Source organism: Halichoeres trimaculatus, unplaced genomic scaffold (assembly GCF_033239565.1).
Source record: "Halichoeres trimaculatus isolate MK-OKI-2021-1 unplaced genomic scaffold, fHalTri1.1 fHalTri1_scaffold_3, whole genome shotgun sequence".
Lineage (NCBI taxonomy): Eukaryota > Metazoa > Chordata > Actinopteri > Labriformes > Labridae > Halichoeres > Halichoeres trimaculatus.
Window position 1 is genome coordinate 20,351,442 of NW_027437181.1, and position 12,985 is coordinate 20,364,426.

General features: G+C 38.2%; 2 protein-coding genes across 3 annotated transcripts; both read right to left on the bottom strand.

Annotated features, from left to right (window-relative positions):
- Positions 1-134: 134 nt before the first annotated feature.
- Positions 135-4,754, bottom strand: LOC141787679 (uncharacterized). The gene is made up of 4 exons (XM_074666281.1): positions 4,341-4,754; positions 2,894-3,325; positions 2,215-2,622; positions 135-1,687 (listed from the first exon to the last, which is right to left on the bottom strand). Exons 1-4 carry the CDS (start codon positions 4,591-4,593, stop codon positions 1,383-1,385), a joined length of 1,398 nt encoding a protein of 465 aa, XP_074522382.1. The 5' UTR covers positions 4,594-4,754; the 3' UTR covers positions 135-1,382.
- Positions 4,755-5,873: 1,119 nt separating this feature from the next.
- Positions 5,874-11,834, bottom strand: gfod2 (glucose-fructose oxidoreductase domain containing 2). 2 transcript variants are annotated; one of them, XM_074667102.1, is made up of 3 exons: positions 11,734-11,834; positions 10,134-10,507; positions 5,874-9,077 (listed from the first exon to the last, which is right to left on the bottom strand). In XM_074667102.1, exons 2-3 carry the CDS (start codon positions 10,384-10,386, stop codon positions 8,176-8,178), a joined length of 1,155 nt encoding a protein of 384 aa, XP_074523203.1. In that variant the 5' UTR covers positions 10,387-10,507; positions 11,734-11,834; the 3' UTR covers positions 5,874-8,175. The 2 variants fall into 2 exon arrangements, with proteins under 2 accessions (XP_074523203.1, XP_074523204.1); XM_074667103.1 differs by lacking the exon at positions 11,734-11,834 and adding an exon at positions 11,280-11,718.
- Positions 11,835-12,985: the final 1,151 nt, after the last annotated feature.

A 12,985-nucleotide genomic window follows, 5' to 3' on the forward strand; every position in this document is an offset into this window, starting at 1 on the left:
TAATACTTAGATGACAAACACTAATGGATTTGTCATAGACGAAACGTAATCACTGTTTTGAATATTTTAGTTTATTAAATTATGGATCCAAGTATTTTATACTTTTCTTTTTGTTTCCATTACTTCGTTTGACTATGCTACTAATGGGTTCTAAATTTATTTTATTTAATGTTTTACTTTATAAACATGACCTATACTGGATATTTGTTTTGGAGGATAGTAAGTGTTCTAAGCGGTGATTTTTTAACATTTTATTTTGTTGTGTGGACCCCAGGAAAACTTGCAACCACACTGTTGAAGCTAATCAAAATATGAGTAAATAAAAAATAATGTCATTTGGCATGGGTTGTCTGTTTATTTTGAAATCATAATTCATCATAACTGAAGTTAAAAAATGTACACTTTCTCATACATCTGAAATAATCAGGAAATCAGCATTTCTTGTAAGCTAAACTTAAATAATTGATTTTGGCTCTTAAAAGAACTACTTTTTAAACAAAGATCTGAAGACCACAAACTCTTGAGTTATGGAAATACATTAATGTTGGTCAAACAGAAGTTCAGATGACTACTCTTTGGAGCTGCAAACTATAAAAATGTATCACATTGTCCTCTGAGCACTTCCATGTATCCTCCATATATAACTTGGTGTTCATATTTAATCTTTTATCTCTAAAGTTTAAAGTTCCTGCTTTTGAAACTCCTTACACAGCACCAGTACACTTAACATAATAGTGACATAATAATATGATCTCAAAGTGCCACTATTTTTTTTAAATGAAATTAATATAAATTAAAAAGATAGGGGAATGGGTTTAGAAGCAACTTAAACACCAGAGGTTGATGTAATTTAATTAATAAAGGTCTTTAAATTAATATTCCTGTAGCAATAGCCCTTCTACTGGGTCATAGTCTGAAGGAATGTGGTCCTCATAAAGCTGCTCTAAAGTTAAATGTAGCCTTAACAGGAGCCTAAAGAACAGATATGGACAATGCAGAACTGTTGCCAAAGTTTGAAGTTGCTGTTAAGCTTGGATCATTCCTGAGAGCTGCCTAAATAATAAAAAACATTTTCTAAATGGTTCTACCACTAACTATGGACATTATTTTACACAGACAGTTTTAGGAAGCACCATTCCATTTTGATTTCAATTGTAAGAATACAAGTAATAAAAAAAATCTTATTTTTAAAAACAAGCCAGATAATGAGCAACAGGCATGGACTATCCTTTTTTTTTTTTTTATTTCTGCAACGTTTCTAGTTTAGATGACATGTATTTACACCGGTGTTGGTTTATATGAGTGCTGAAGCCTTTATAATCCCACTGTATAATATAACAGTCTTTACATTGTCCCAGATTCAGGAGACTTGTTTCTGGTTCCTAGCTTTGCAGTTGAAGCTCTTCCAATTTCTTTTGAAACTCTGCCTTTTCCTTCTGCAGCTCTTCTTTTTGTCTGCACAAGTCTTCAGCTTCCTCCATCTGTGCTTTCCTCAATGACTCAATTTGCTCCCTTTCTGCAGCTGCCTCCCTGGCATTCACTGCACGCAGCTTCTCAATCAGCTCCCTCTGTTGCTCCAGAGCTTGAGCTTCCTCCCTCTGCGCTCTCCTCAGAGCTTCGATCAGCTCACGCTCTCTTCTAAACACACGCATTTGTCCTTCAGAGGCTTTGGACAACTTCAACATACCTGTAAGAAGAAAGAACACATGTTGAGTTTCATTAATCCACTCAGCTTTCATTAGCTGATTGTTGTTGCTGGGGCACCAACGTGCTTTCCTGGAATCCTTTAGAAAATCAAGGGACAACTAGTAGAGTGGATAAGACCTTAAGCATCTAAATAATGTTTGTACTTTGGTATAACTCATTTTTCTGGCATGACTAAAAAGGATATCTAATCTAATGCTCACTTGATTAAACTTAAGCTGTATCTTAATGAATTAACATAATTGCACTTTGCAAAATGAGTTTAGAGCAGTAAATACTCCCATAAAATCACTGGTCAGATTCACAATCATAGTTATCTCAATCATAGAGGAATCTACTAGCAGACATGATTCAAGCACATAATTCTGCCTTAATTTTCATGTTTTTTTAGTTTTACTGAATTTAAGTTTGGGTCAAGACAAAACTGTATGTTTTTCTTCCTCTATTATTTAGAGGAAGTTTGTGGAGTTAAGCTACACCAATACACAGCAAAAAGATGCAGAACATCACCTGAGCACTGTCTTTTCTTTACTGCTTTAACAGTCACAGGTGGGGCCTGTGTGCCCCCGTTTACACTTTGATTGTGCCCATCCGTCCAGAGCTGAGAGAACACCCCTGGGTGTCTCTTTGACATGTGTCGATGCAAGTTGCTTGTGGTACCACCTTCAAAGCACTGCAATTTCTTCATGCAAATGCGACACTGAGCAGCATCAAGATTTTCCAGGCGCTCAAAGTGCCTCCAGATCAGACTCCGTTTACTCCGTCCGCGAGTCGTAGGTGGGTCACAACGCGACTCGGAACACATCATCTGTTCTGCTGGACCTTGTGCAGCCTCAAGGATTCCATCAATGGCAGAGTTAATGTCAGCATCAATCCCCGTGGTAAGGCTGTCAGAGTCCCCATCCTCCACTGAAACATCTGCTGGACAAGAAAGGGATAATTAGAATAAATTAAAGCTGCCACTTGTAATTTCTGGGTAAATAAGTAATGTTAATGACTTTCAAAAAGCCAGGAAAAAAAATTGAAAACACAGAAAAACATAAAGCCTGAATTTAAAGTAAATGTGCAGTGGGTTGTTTGCATGAAAACTTCCCTGAGCCTTTCTGCATTTAACCTTTTTAGCACATACGTTTTAGGACATCAGAATTTACTACAAACACATACAGCTGTGAAATTTTTAAAACCTGACCTGGAAAGCCTCTTTTTTCTGTTGGCCCAACTGTCTCTGGTGGTGTTGATGTGTTCTGAGCAGTACTTGATTCCTGTGTAGGGTAAGACGGCTGTGGGTTTTGACCATTACCCAAAACCTGAGAGAACACCCCTGGGTGTCTCTTTGACATGTGACGATGCAAGTTGCTGGTGCTTCCTCCTTCAGAGCACTGCAGCTTCTTCATACAAATGTGACACTGAGCAGCAGATGAACTTTCCAAAAAATCAAAGTGCCTCCAGATCAGGCTTCTTTTACTCCGTCTGCGACTCACGGCCAAGTCACTTATTGCCTCTTCATTTGTCGTTTGTTCTGCTTGTCCTGCTTCCAGGATGCCACTGATAGCTGAATTAACTTCGTCTTCATTCTTCATGGTGACGTTGTCAGAGTCGTCTTCCTCTAGTGCCACTTCAACTTAAAAAAAAAAGAACAAAGTTAAAATCAGGGTTGCAGCCAGAAATCAATTCAAACATTTTACTAGTTTATATCAAGAAGATCAGACATTTTCAAAAATAACAAATGCAATTCATTAAAATAGTATGTAAGTTTACATACTTCAGCATCATCATAGCAAGTACACTTGATTAAAATCTGATTACTGTGACTCTCTTTTAACTATATAAAGTCAAGCATCTGCCAAGCTGTTGACAAAATCCTGCCAGCGGGTTCCTTTTACTCCAACACTCACGTCTTTGCACCAGTCAACTTCAGAATCCAGTTTGAAACACTTGTTGTTATGTACACACTGCTGAATGGTCAGGCTTCATATTATATGGGAGAGATGCTGGAGCCATACAACTCCAGCCTTCCTTCTTTTGAAGTTGTTGGTTCTAAACAACTTTCTTTGAGTCCCTTTCAACTTTCTGGAGATGTCTGAAGACGGTATCTGTCAAGGGAACACTTAGGCACTTAATCTGATCCTTTTTCTCTTTGACTCACGCTGGACTCTGAGGACAATTTTAAAGTGAGGCCCCATCTGTTTAGACTTGTTTAAACTGTTTTTGCCAGCTTTTATGTGATCAATTTGTATTAAAATTAGTCTTTGTCTTGCCTGCTTTTAACTATTTTTAATGCAGAAGGACTTAATTAACTCTTTTCTATTTACCAGAAAAGTAATGACACATTTTTCTTAAAGTTTTGGACCCCTTACACCTCAAGCATTAAAAGGCTAAGCATTGTTGTTTTTCTTGTGGAAACACTGGGTTCCAAAATAGTTTGTTGTTTTGTATGGGACACGTTAACCTAAATCTCAAGGAAAAACTCGCGGCTATAAGTTTGGTTATCATTTAAAGTTTTTATAATGTTTTTACTTGACTGTTTCCTATGCATGACGAGTTACATGCGTGTGGTTAAATTAGCGTGTATGTGTTCACAGATGGAGGTGTGTGTCCTCACCATGGAGCGCATCTGAATTATGTAGCTCTAATACCTGAGTAGAACTGTTCACCGTCGGTCTCCATCTCTCGGTTCTCGTGTTTAAAGGTGCCCTCAGACAGACGGGTTCTTATTTTTGTCACGACCTCGGTAGGATGCTTGACTCGCAGATGTCTAAGCAGAGGAGTAGTTGTGCCTTGAGCTTGTTTGGGCACCACACATCGACAGAGTAAACACTGCACGGACTCTGAGTTAACGGTAGAAAAATAGCCCCACACAACACTTCTCTTACGGACCATTTCTGTCATCCGCACATGGGTTTTTCCATTGTAGAAAGTGAATGTTAATCTACTTGTTTTTTAAGTATTATAGTCAAATCTGCGGAGAACAATTAGCGTCAGGTAGCCTAGCTGTTTTCTGTAGCCACAACACGACCCATAATGCATTGCTGCCTTTAGTCGTCTATGGTCGTCATATCCGGGGGATAGAAATTTGAAGACATAGCAAATATCTTATTATCCCATATTGAGATAAATCTATCCTGCAAAATGCGATGTACACGTTTCAAATTGAAGGCCAATTTATGCTCCCTTTGCAAAAGTTGAGTCCACGGGCCATTGTTTTTCTTGCAAAATTGTGAAAACTTTCTGGACTGATGTAAGTTAATGGTCAAAAACAAAAATTCAATACGTTTCCAGTTTATTTTCACTAAACAATGTTTGTGTTGATATTATATTAAAAGACAAATATGATGAAGTCTGCTGTAAAACGAATCTATGACTTTCCAAGTTTTTATTCATAAAAGCAGAACCCTAAAATCTGCCTAAATGAATTTAAATGTACCTTAAATCATTAACTATAATAAAATTATCAAAAACACTAAACAGTCACTTAAAAGTTCTTAACATTGATTGACTTATATATAATGATCCATCTGTGCATTAATTATTGAAATGTTAAAATTTACCCATGATTTGTTTTATACATTTCTGATAAAGTTAAGAAAAATGTTTCATGTAGGGGATGGAAATTTATTAACAATGAGTTATATGTGGAGGCTTAATCGTTTTTAAATAATAAAACAATACAAATGTGAATTTGAGCTTTTACATAATGGTCTACTCTTTTACAGTTGCTTTGAAATTTAATTTTTAACTGTACAGTAAAAAATAACTTACGTTATACTTTTATAAAATATTTCTCTAGCAAGCAGGTGCTTTTGATTCCCATTTAGCATTACGTCTGTAAGGAAAAATGAATTTATTTTTGGGAAACAGAATGAAGGGGAGGACATAATGGGACATTACACAGTGAGCTGAGATATTTAGAAATATAAACAGTTATCTATAGTAAATAATTTATAATCTAATAATCAAACAGTGTAGCACAATGGCACTTCTGATTGTGATTAGAATACTGATATAAAATCCTGTATTGTGTTAATATCTTAAAGTTAAGTCTGCATCAGTTAAATTAAACTAAGCAAACATTTGTAAACACTACTGGACACTTCGTCTATTTTAATCCACTAACTTCCCTTTTCATGAAAAAATAATACAAAGGAAATTAATGAACACAACTGCATTTATTAAAGGAAAATCTAATGGGAAGGTGACGGGTACAGTTTACCAAATGTAATGGGACACAGCGCTCAAAAGCCATTTAATCAGTTAAAACAAAACTAAATATACACAAGATAAATATTACAATTTAAAACAGAAATTCACAGGCTAAAAACACAAACAATGAGTGCTGGAAAACCCTCTTCACACCAAGACATAAATAAATACAAAACAGTCTTCCTAATACAGACAAATGTTAAATTCAGTGGTGCAGCGAGCTGGCTGGTTCAAACATCACACTGCATGTTCGATATGTGACATATTTTACATAGTCAGTGCAAAAAGTACAACAAAAACATCACTTGTGAGAAGGTGAACACTCAGCTGGAATGCATTTTAGTAAAAGTGGTGGTCATGGAAATTCCTGCAGGCTAAAGTGATATAAAGACACTTTGTGTAAACTTAATGCATTGTTTTAGCAAAGCACTGTTGGGAAAGCGTGAGGTCAGCATGTAATGTACTGTGTACATGTCGTTATCTTCAGATCCTATACAGGTCTAAGAAAGAACAGACAATTCAAACCAAACCAGTGCATCTACTGTGTTGAGCTCAACTGTAAACTGTTTCCCACTAACTTCTCTTGGTCCACTGTGCACATTTATACTTTTACGTACATCAAATCCAGTGGTTCTGCTGAGTCAAGGGATCAGTATTTAAGGATAAACAGCAAAGCGGTGGATGGTGGCCTTCTACTCGTGATTTTAACCTGTGTAATAGCTTTGGACTGCATCAAACAAAGTCTTGTAAAAACAAAATGACTTCTATGATTGGCATGTAAACAAAACTTTTACACATATCAAAATTCAGTTAGTTTCCAGTTGCTTTTTGAAAATGTCATCATTAAGTGATACACTGAAAAGCAAGATATAAACATTCAATCTGAACTTAAAGCAGCTTGACAGATGGCTGTTAATAGTTCGTAGTTTCCCTCTTTACAGTACATTTAATGTATAACTATCTTTTAGTATTTAGTGCAAAGAAGGACAAAACATCCTCATGAATCTGAGTCTTTGAGGGAAATATATTTTTCTTATGTGGTGTGTGTCTAAGAAATAGATGATTGTGAGTCGTAATAGAGTTGTTTGGTGTAGAACTTTTTTCCCTTTTTTGAAAACATGACAATCAAAATCCATCTTCAACTTGAGCTCATTACAGTTGCGCCATCTGTGAAAAGGGAAACTACAAACACTTTTCTAATCTTCTAAACAATGAACGCAACACTTACCACTGGTCGTAGAATTAAACATAACTTTCAAATTATTCATATTAATTTAGAAAGGCAATGCTACAAATTAGTCTCATGTTGTTTTTTTTTTCACATAGCTTATTCAACTTAATCCCTGGTCTCTTGTTTACGCCATGAAATAATACCCACATCCCTCATCTTGTGATCCCTCCGCATTAGATATTTGCATCCTACAAATAAAAAAAAATTATAATAAAAAGAAACAAACAACAAACAGCTCCATTATCCTTATTCCAAATTTAGCCGAGGCTCCAGCACAGCATCATTTTAACTCTGCCAGTGTGTGTGTGTGTGTGTGTGTGTGTGTGTGTGTGTGTGTGTGTGTGTGTGTGTGCGTGTGCGCGTGTGTGTGTGTGTGTGTGTGTGCATGTGTGCGTGTGTGTGAGTTTTGGATTTGTTAGTCAAATCACCTTCCTGCTGTGGTATTCACATTTAGGCCTGAGATAAACTCTCCCTATAGGGATAAGGTGCGATTGGTGCTGTAAATAAATTAACACCAAAATACGTCTTAGATCAAAATGTTTTCTCAGTTCGACCAACATTAAGGGTTTTGGTTTATCTAAAACAACATCTTGGAAAAGTCACAACTATATAAGTTATTGGTGTCTACTACCAATAAACTAATTATTTTTAACCAGCTAAAAAAGAAAACATCCAAAAATGCCCATTTTACATGTATTTTAAACTGTCCTAAATATCTCTTCAAGTATCAATAAATGTGTTTAAGGAATGCGATAATCTTTAAAGGAATGGTAAGGTTGATTAACATGTTAATGTAGTAGATTGGGACATTGAGCATATAATGTTTGAATTAGGAATTAGAATAATGGAGCTGTTTCATACATTTAGTGTATTAACTAATCACAGCTGTGCGAGTACAAATGTTCAGAACAAAGTTGTGTTGTCTTTTCCCACATGGGAAGAAAAGTAGTCATCAGTAATGTCAACTGCCTCAGCAGCTTGGTCAAAGGGAAACATTCAGAGCTTAGTGTTTTAGTAGCGTAGCACCTGGTGTATAAAATTCAGTTCTTGTTTCTCTGCAGCGCCTCACACAGGTTGTGGTTCGGATCTGGCTCCTGACTCATGATCTCGACACACTCCCACTCTCCCGTACAGCTGGATCGCTTCACAGCCTCCACCACAGTCTGCACATACAGACCATCTTCAAATGTTGGTGCCATAGCCACCGGGCCTCGTGCCCAGGACCTGCGCTCCTCGTGAGCTTGGAACGACTGTCTTAGTGACTTTACCATCGCACTTAACCCTTGCAGGTGAGGCAGGGGCATTTCTTTCACCTCAGGTCCCACCCACCCACTGTCCCCCAGCAGCAGCTCCTCACCTTTACTCCCATTACGTTGGCCAAACAGCTCTGTCCCCCTGGCAACCAATCTCCCTGAGGATCCAACGACCATGACCTCGTGAACAAATGACCCTGGCATGTTGAAGTTCAGGGTCACGGTGCAGCACACGCCACCAGAGCTTGACACAGTTCCACCCATCAACATTTGAAAGAAACAAAAATCATCGCTGGTGACGCGGCGAATTCCTCGTATCAGACCGTTCTGTTGTACAAATGTCCGCAATAAGCCGTGAACACGCTGAGCTCTAGCACCCGTTAGATAACTTAAAAGGTCAATAATTGCAGAGCCTGCAGTGTGCAGACCTCCTCCCCCCATCAGCTCCTCACACGTCCAGCCATACGACTGATCCAGGAGGCTTGGCCCATAGACTCTGACATCACACACCTGCATCTCTCCAACGTAACCATCCATCAGCAACTGACGCATGGCAACAAAAGCTGGAAGGAAGCGAAGGGTATTACCCATGATGCTGAGCAGCTGGGGGTAATATCTGGCAGCTGTCACCATCTTGAATGAGTCCACAGCAGTTGCAGCTTTTTCAGACACAACATTCTTACCTATACCTGCGGAGAGGGTGAGAGGAACAGAGAGAGGTTACTATAGATATATATGGAAGTAATTCAACAAGATTTCACAGATCTCAAAATCTCACCTAGAACTCTGGTTTCCTATTTTGAATTTTTCTACAACTCATTTCAATATCACAAACAACTTTTAGCATCTAAACTGGATTATCTGGAACAGTTCCACAATGTAAACAAAGTGGGTCTGCTTCTGTTTTAAGTCATTTCTATCAAAATATCGTTGCGTTTTTGTTTTGATTTTAGGGTTGCTGTGGATCCTGTTCTCAGTGCTGTGACAATGTTAAAGGGTTTACCTTAAATGGCATTTGTGTGCAGTCCCTGGTTCTGGTATGGTTAGACAAAATGTAAATACTTTTCTGTAAGCACATGTGATAGCACACAGTAGTGTATACTTCTCATATATGGATATCAGCAGCTAACAATAACTGTGGGAGGTAGAGCTGCGGGTAAGTCTTTTGGTGGGGACTCACTCACTCAGGAAGTTGCAACTCAAACAGGAAGCTGAGGTCAACGCTCAGGAATTCCATCAGATACAGTGAAACGATAACTTTATAGATCATCTCTGATATGACAATGTGATGGTGATGTGTGATCCATTTTGGAGATTGCTTGTTTCAAACGTGGAGAATTTTTAATGCTCTTGGTTTGGCTCCCACCCTCAAACGACTTCATTCACTGATATTGCTTTAATAATCACAGAATATCTCATGGACACCCAAAAACACTTTACAACACATGACAAATTAATTCAGCCAGTGTGAGCATTAAAATTCTACAGTGAGAGCTTGATGGACTCCACTGATGTTGAATCTGTTCCAAAGCTGATACGCCACACCCAGATGGGTCAGGTCACTTTAAAAACGGAGGCTCACTCAGCCTTTTTTCATAGCAATGCTGTGTGAAAGTTTGCATACAACCAAGCTTAGCATGAATGTGCTAACTGTAAATATTGAACTGCCTTAGGGTTACTGTTCAGAGCAGTTAAGCAAAAAGAAATAAAAACATGAACTTCAATTCATGCTTATGTTGTCTTACCTAAGGCTTTGACAGCAATCTGTCTTGTCATTGAGGGAGGAATGTAGATGCAAACAAGGTCAACATCTTGGTGCAGGAGGACGTCATCAGATCGGCTGGTGTGAAATGGTATGCCCAGCTCCTCTGCCAAGCAGCGTGCTTCTTCCTCACTTCTTCCCCAGAGTGCATGAACCTCAAAGCCTTCAGCTTTCAACAACGGGACCAGCACACGGGCTGTGCTCCCTGTGCCAAACACACCTACTCCTGGCAACATGATAATGCCACTTATTGCAAACTTATGTGTCTACTGTGGTCAGCGTCACAAGCATCTCAACAGCTGAGGATCCATTTATCTGGCATTAAATGGAAATCAAGAGCAGTTGGAAGTAGGGTACCTGCAAAAATAAAGAGTCATAAAAATGTGTAAGTCTTAATACATCCTACATTTTTCAAGCTATTAAAGTCAACCATTAGCTCTTCTTCAAAATCACTTACATAATATTGAATACTTTCCTTAGGTTTAAAGCAGGATTCAGGATGAGAAACAAATAGAACAGGAAAAACATGTCCAATAAAGGATCAACCTTTTTTTAATCTGACTGACAGCCACTTACATTGTGTCCTGCTGCATAGTTAACATGCCATTCCTCACAATCCACACCCACTAAAAGTAAACGCCAACCTTACCTTTGAAGGCAGTGCACTACAGGTCACTATTTACATTTATTGGTGGCATTTAGGTGCAAAAACTATAACACATAACAGGTGAATTTACCAGTTAAATAAAATTAACTATTAACTACATGCAGATTCCTTAAACATTTTAACAGTGTGTTTAGTTCAGCGCATCCAAGAACATCTCAACTCTCCATGTACTCAGTTTCCTTTGTTATGACTCTTAAACTCCAGTGCAGATGTCCATTAGTAGTCAGGCCACAGCTGGCTTGTTTGGTAGGAGTATCTCTCTTGTTTTCACAAGGAGGGGGTTAGCACGTTTTTTTCGCGACAGATCTCTTATTAGGTTTAAAATAAAAAACAAAAGGCTTATCCATTCAAGTTATAATCATCATTCAACAACTAATATTTAAAGATGAGATTCCTGCCACACTTCACTCCCTGTGGAATGGCTGTATAAAAACAGAACATGTGCCCGTGCACCTGCATTACCTGCGTAGCCTTTTCCACCACTGCGACACCTCATGATTGAAACATATGTGAACCAGTTTCAGAGTCGTCACTGTCTGTATTACTCACATGCCACTGCGTATTAACCTAACCTCGTACCGTTTGCTCATCATATAGCAAAGCTATATCATGATAATAGGTTTCAACAATAGACAACAACAATCTGAGCACAACACCTCAGACAGTGGCTACCTCTTTCGCTCATATAGACGCGTATGTTCCAGATGGCTAAGACTCACACCGAGCTAGCAACACAGGGTTAGTGATAACGTTAGCTAACACGTTCAGCTAGCCCCGGCTAAACAGCAGCAAAGAGAATCTAAAATTCTCCCAACGCGCTCATATGTTTAACAGAGTTTGTAACTTTTCTATCAAGCAATCCACGACGGTAGTCCAAAGGGGTAGACGGGCAAATACACATTTGGGCTTGCCTTACCTACTGAATTTGCCAAGACAGCATCGACAGTCGCGATAGGTTCTCTACCGGGCGCTGCCCAGTTGCTAATGGTAACTTCAGCAGCAACGACGGGACGTTGGAGACAACCAAAGATGCTAAAAGAGGGGGAAGATGGTTCGCTGACAGGGAATCAAAACAGCAAGGCGACAGGAACGACCGGAAATACTACTAAGAGCAAAGATGTGTCACCATCAAAGAATTAAGGACCAGTGACGCCTGTTGCTGAATCGTACAGCAACAGGATTCCAGCAATACAGCATTTAAAATAAATACCAACAGAATAAAAGACTTTGCTTAGAAAAAAAAATATATGAATGAATACATATTTAAATAAATGAGGCACTGCAAACTACTTTTCTTTACTGAATCTCACAGCATGAAATTACTGAACATCCATATGGCACAAATACTAGGCCTGTATCTTCAAAGATATTTGGTGCAATATCACCTAAACAGCATGGGACACAGCAGGCTCCTATGAAACCAAAATAGTACATTTTCCATCCTTTTAAAATAAGAAATACTAATAAAACTGAAAACCTGCTTTAGATTTCCCCCCCCACAAATGACATTAATTTACAAAGACTTAACTCTCTTAAAAGCAGTAACTTTCTGCCCACATATTTGGCATACTTGAATCAATTTCTGTAAAAAAAAAAAAATAAATAAAATAAATAATGTTCCCAATTTTTTCTAAACTTTCTCTTGTCAGAGTTTCACTGTCTCACCAGCCATGAACCTGCATCTTCTCACTCTCTGGTCATGGACTTCTAGATTTGAGCTGATGAGACTAGTGCCACCATACTCCCGATGTAACACAGTGTTAATTTGTGGTCAGGAGAGGAAGTGCAACAATGAATAAATAATGAATGAAAAATTAAGACTGCTGACAGTAGGAAAATAATAATGATAGCTAAAATAAATATAATAAAAATTCAAACATCGACAGTGGGCTAAAAATAAAAATTCTGGCAACTTTGGCCCACAGGCCCCAAATGGGACAGCTCTGCTCTATGGAGTAGGGCAGATTTTTTCTTTTAAAATATTTAGAAGTTTTTCTATCCCTGTTTGAGGTTAAGACGTGATATACATCCTACATTTTAGAAACAGGCATTTTGTAGTTTGCATGGAATGGAATCAAACAATTATTCAAAGTTTACTGTAAGGTTATCATCATATACAAGTAGGCTATTTAAAAAAAAAAACATGGACACATGGACACCCTCTTAAG

Excerpts from the sequence above, each read along its gene's own strand:
- LOC141787679 (XM_074666281.1), bottom strand. The coding sequence starts at position 4,593 with ATGACAGAAATGGTCCGTAAGAGAAGTGTTGTGTGGGGCTATTTTTCT. Across the intron at positions 3,326-4,340 it reads CGGTGAACAGTTCTACTCAG|TTGAAGTGGCACTAGAGGAA; the intron begins GTATTAGAGCTA and ends TTTTTTTTTAAG. Across the intron at positions 1,688-2,214 it reads AAAGAAAAGACAGTGCTCAG|GTATGTTGAAGTTGTCCAAA; the intron begins GTGATGTTCTGC and ends TTCTTCTTACAG.
- gfod2 (XM_074667102.1), bottom strand. The coding sequence starts at position 10,386 with ATGTTGCCAGGAGTAGGTGTGTTTGGCACAGGGAGCACAGCCCGTGTG. Across the intron at positions 9,078-10,133 it reads GATTGCTGTCAAAGCCTTAG|GTATAGGTAAGAATGTTGTG; the intron begins GTAAGACAACAT and ends CCCTCTCCGCAG.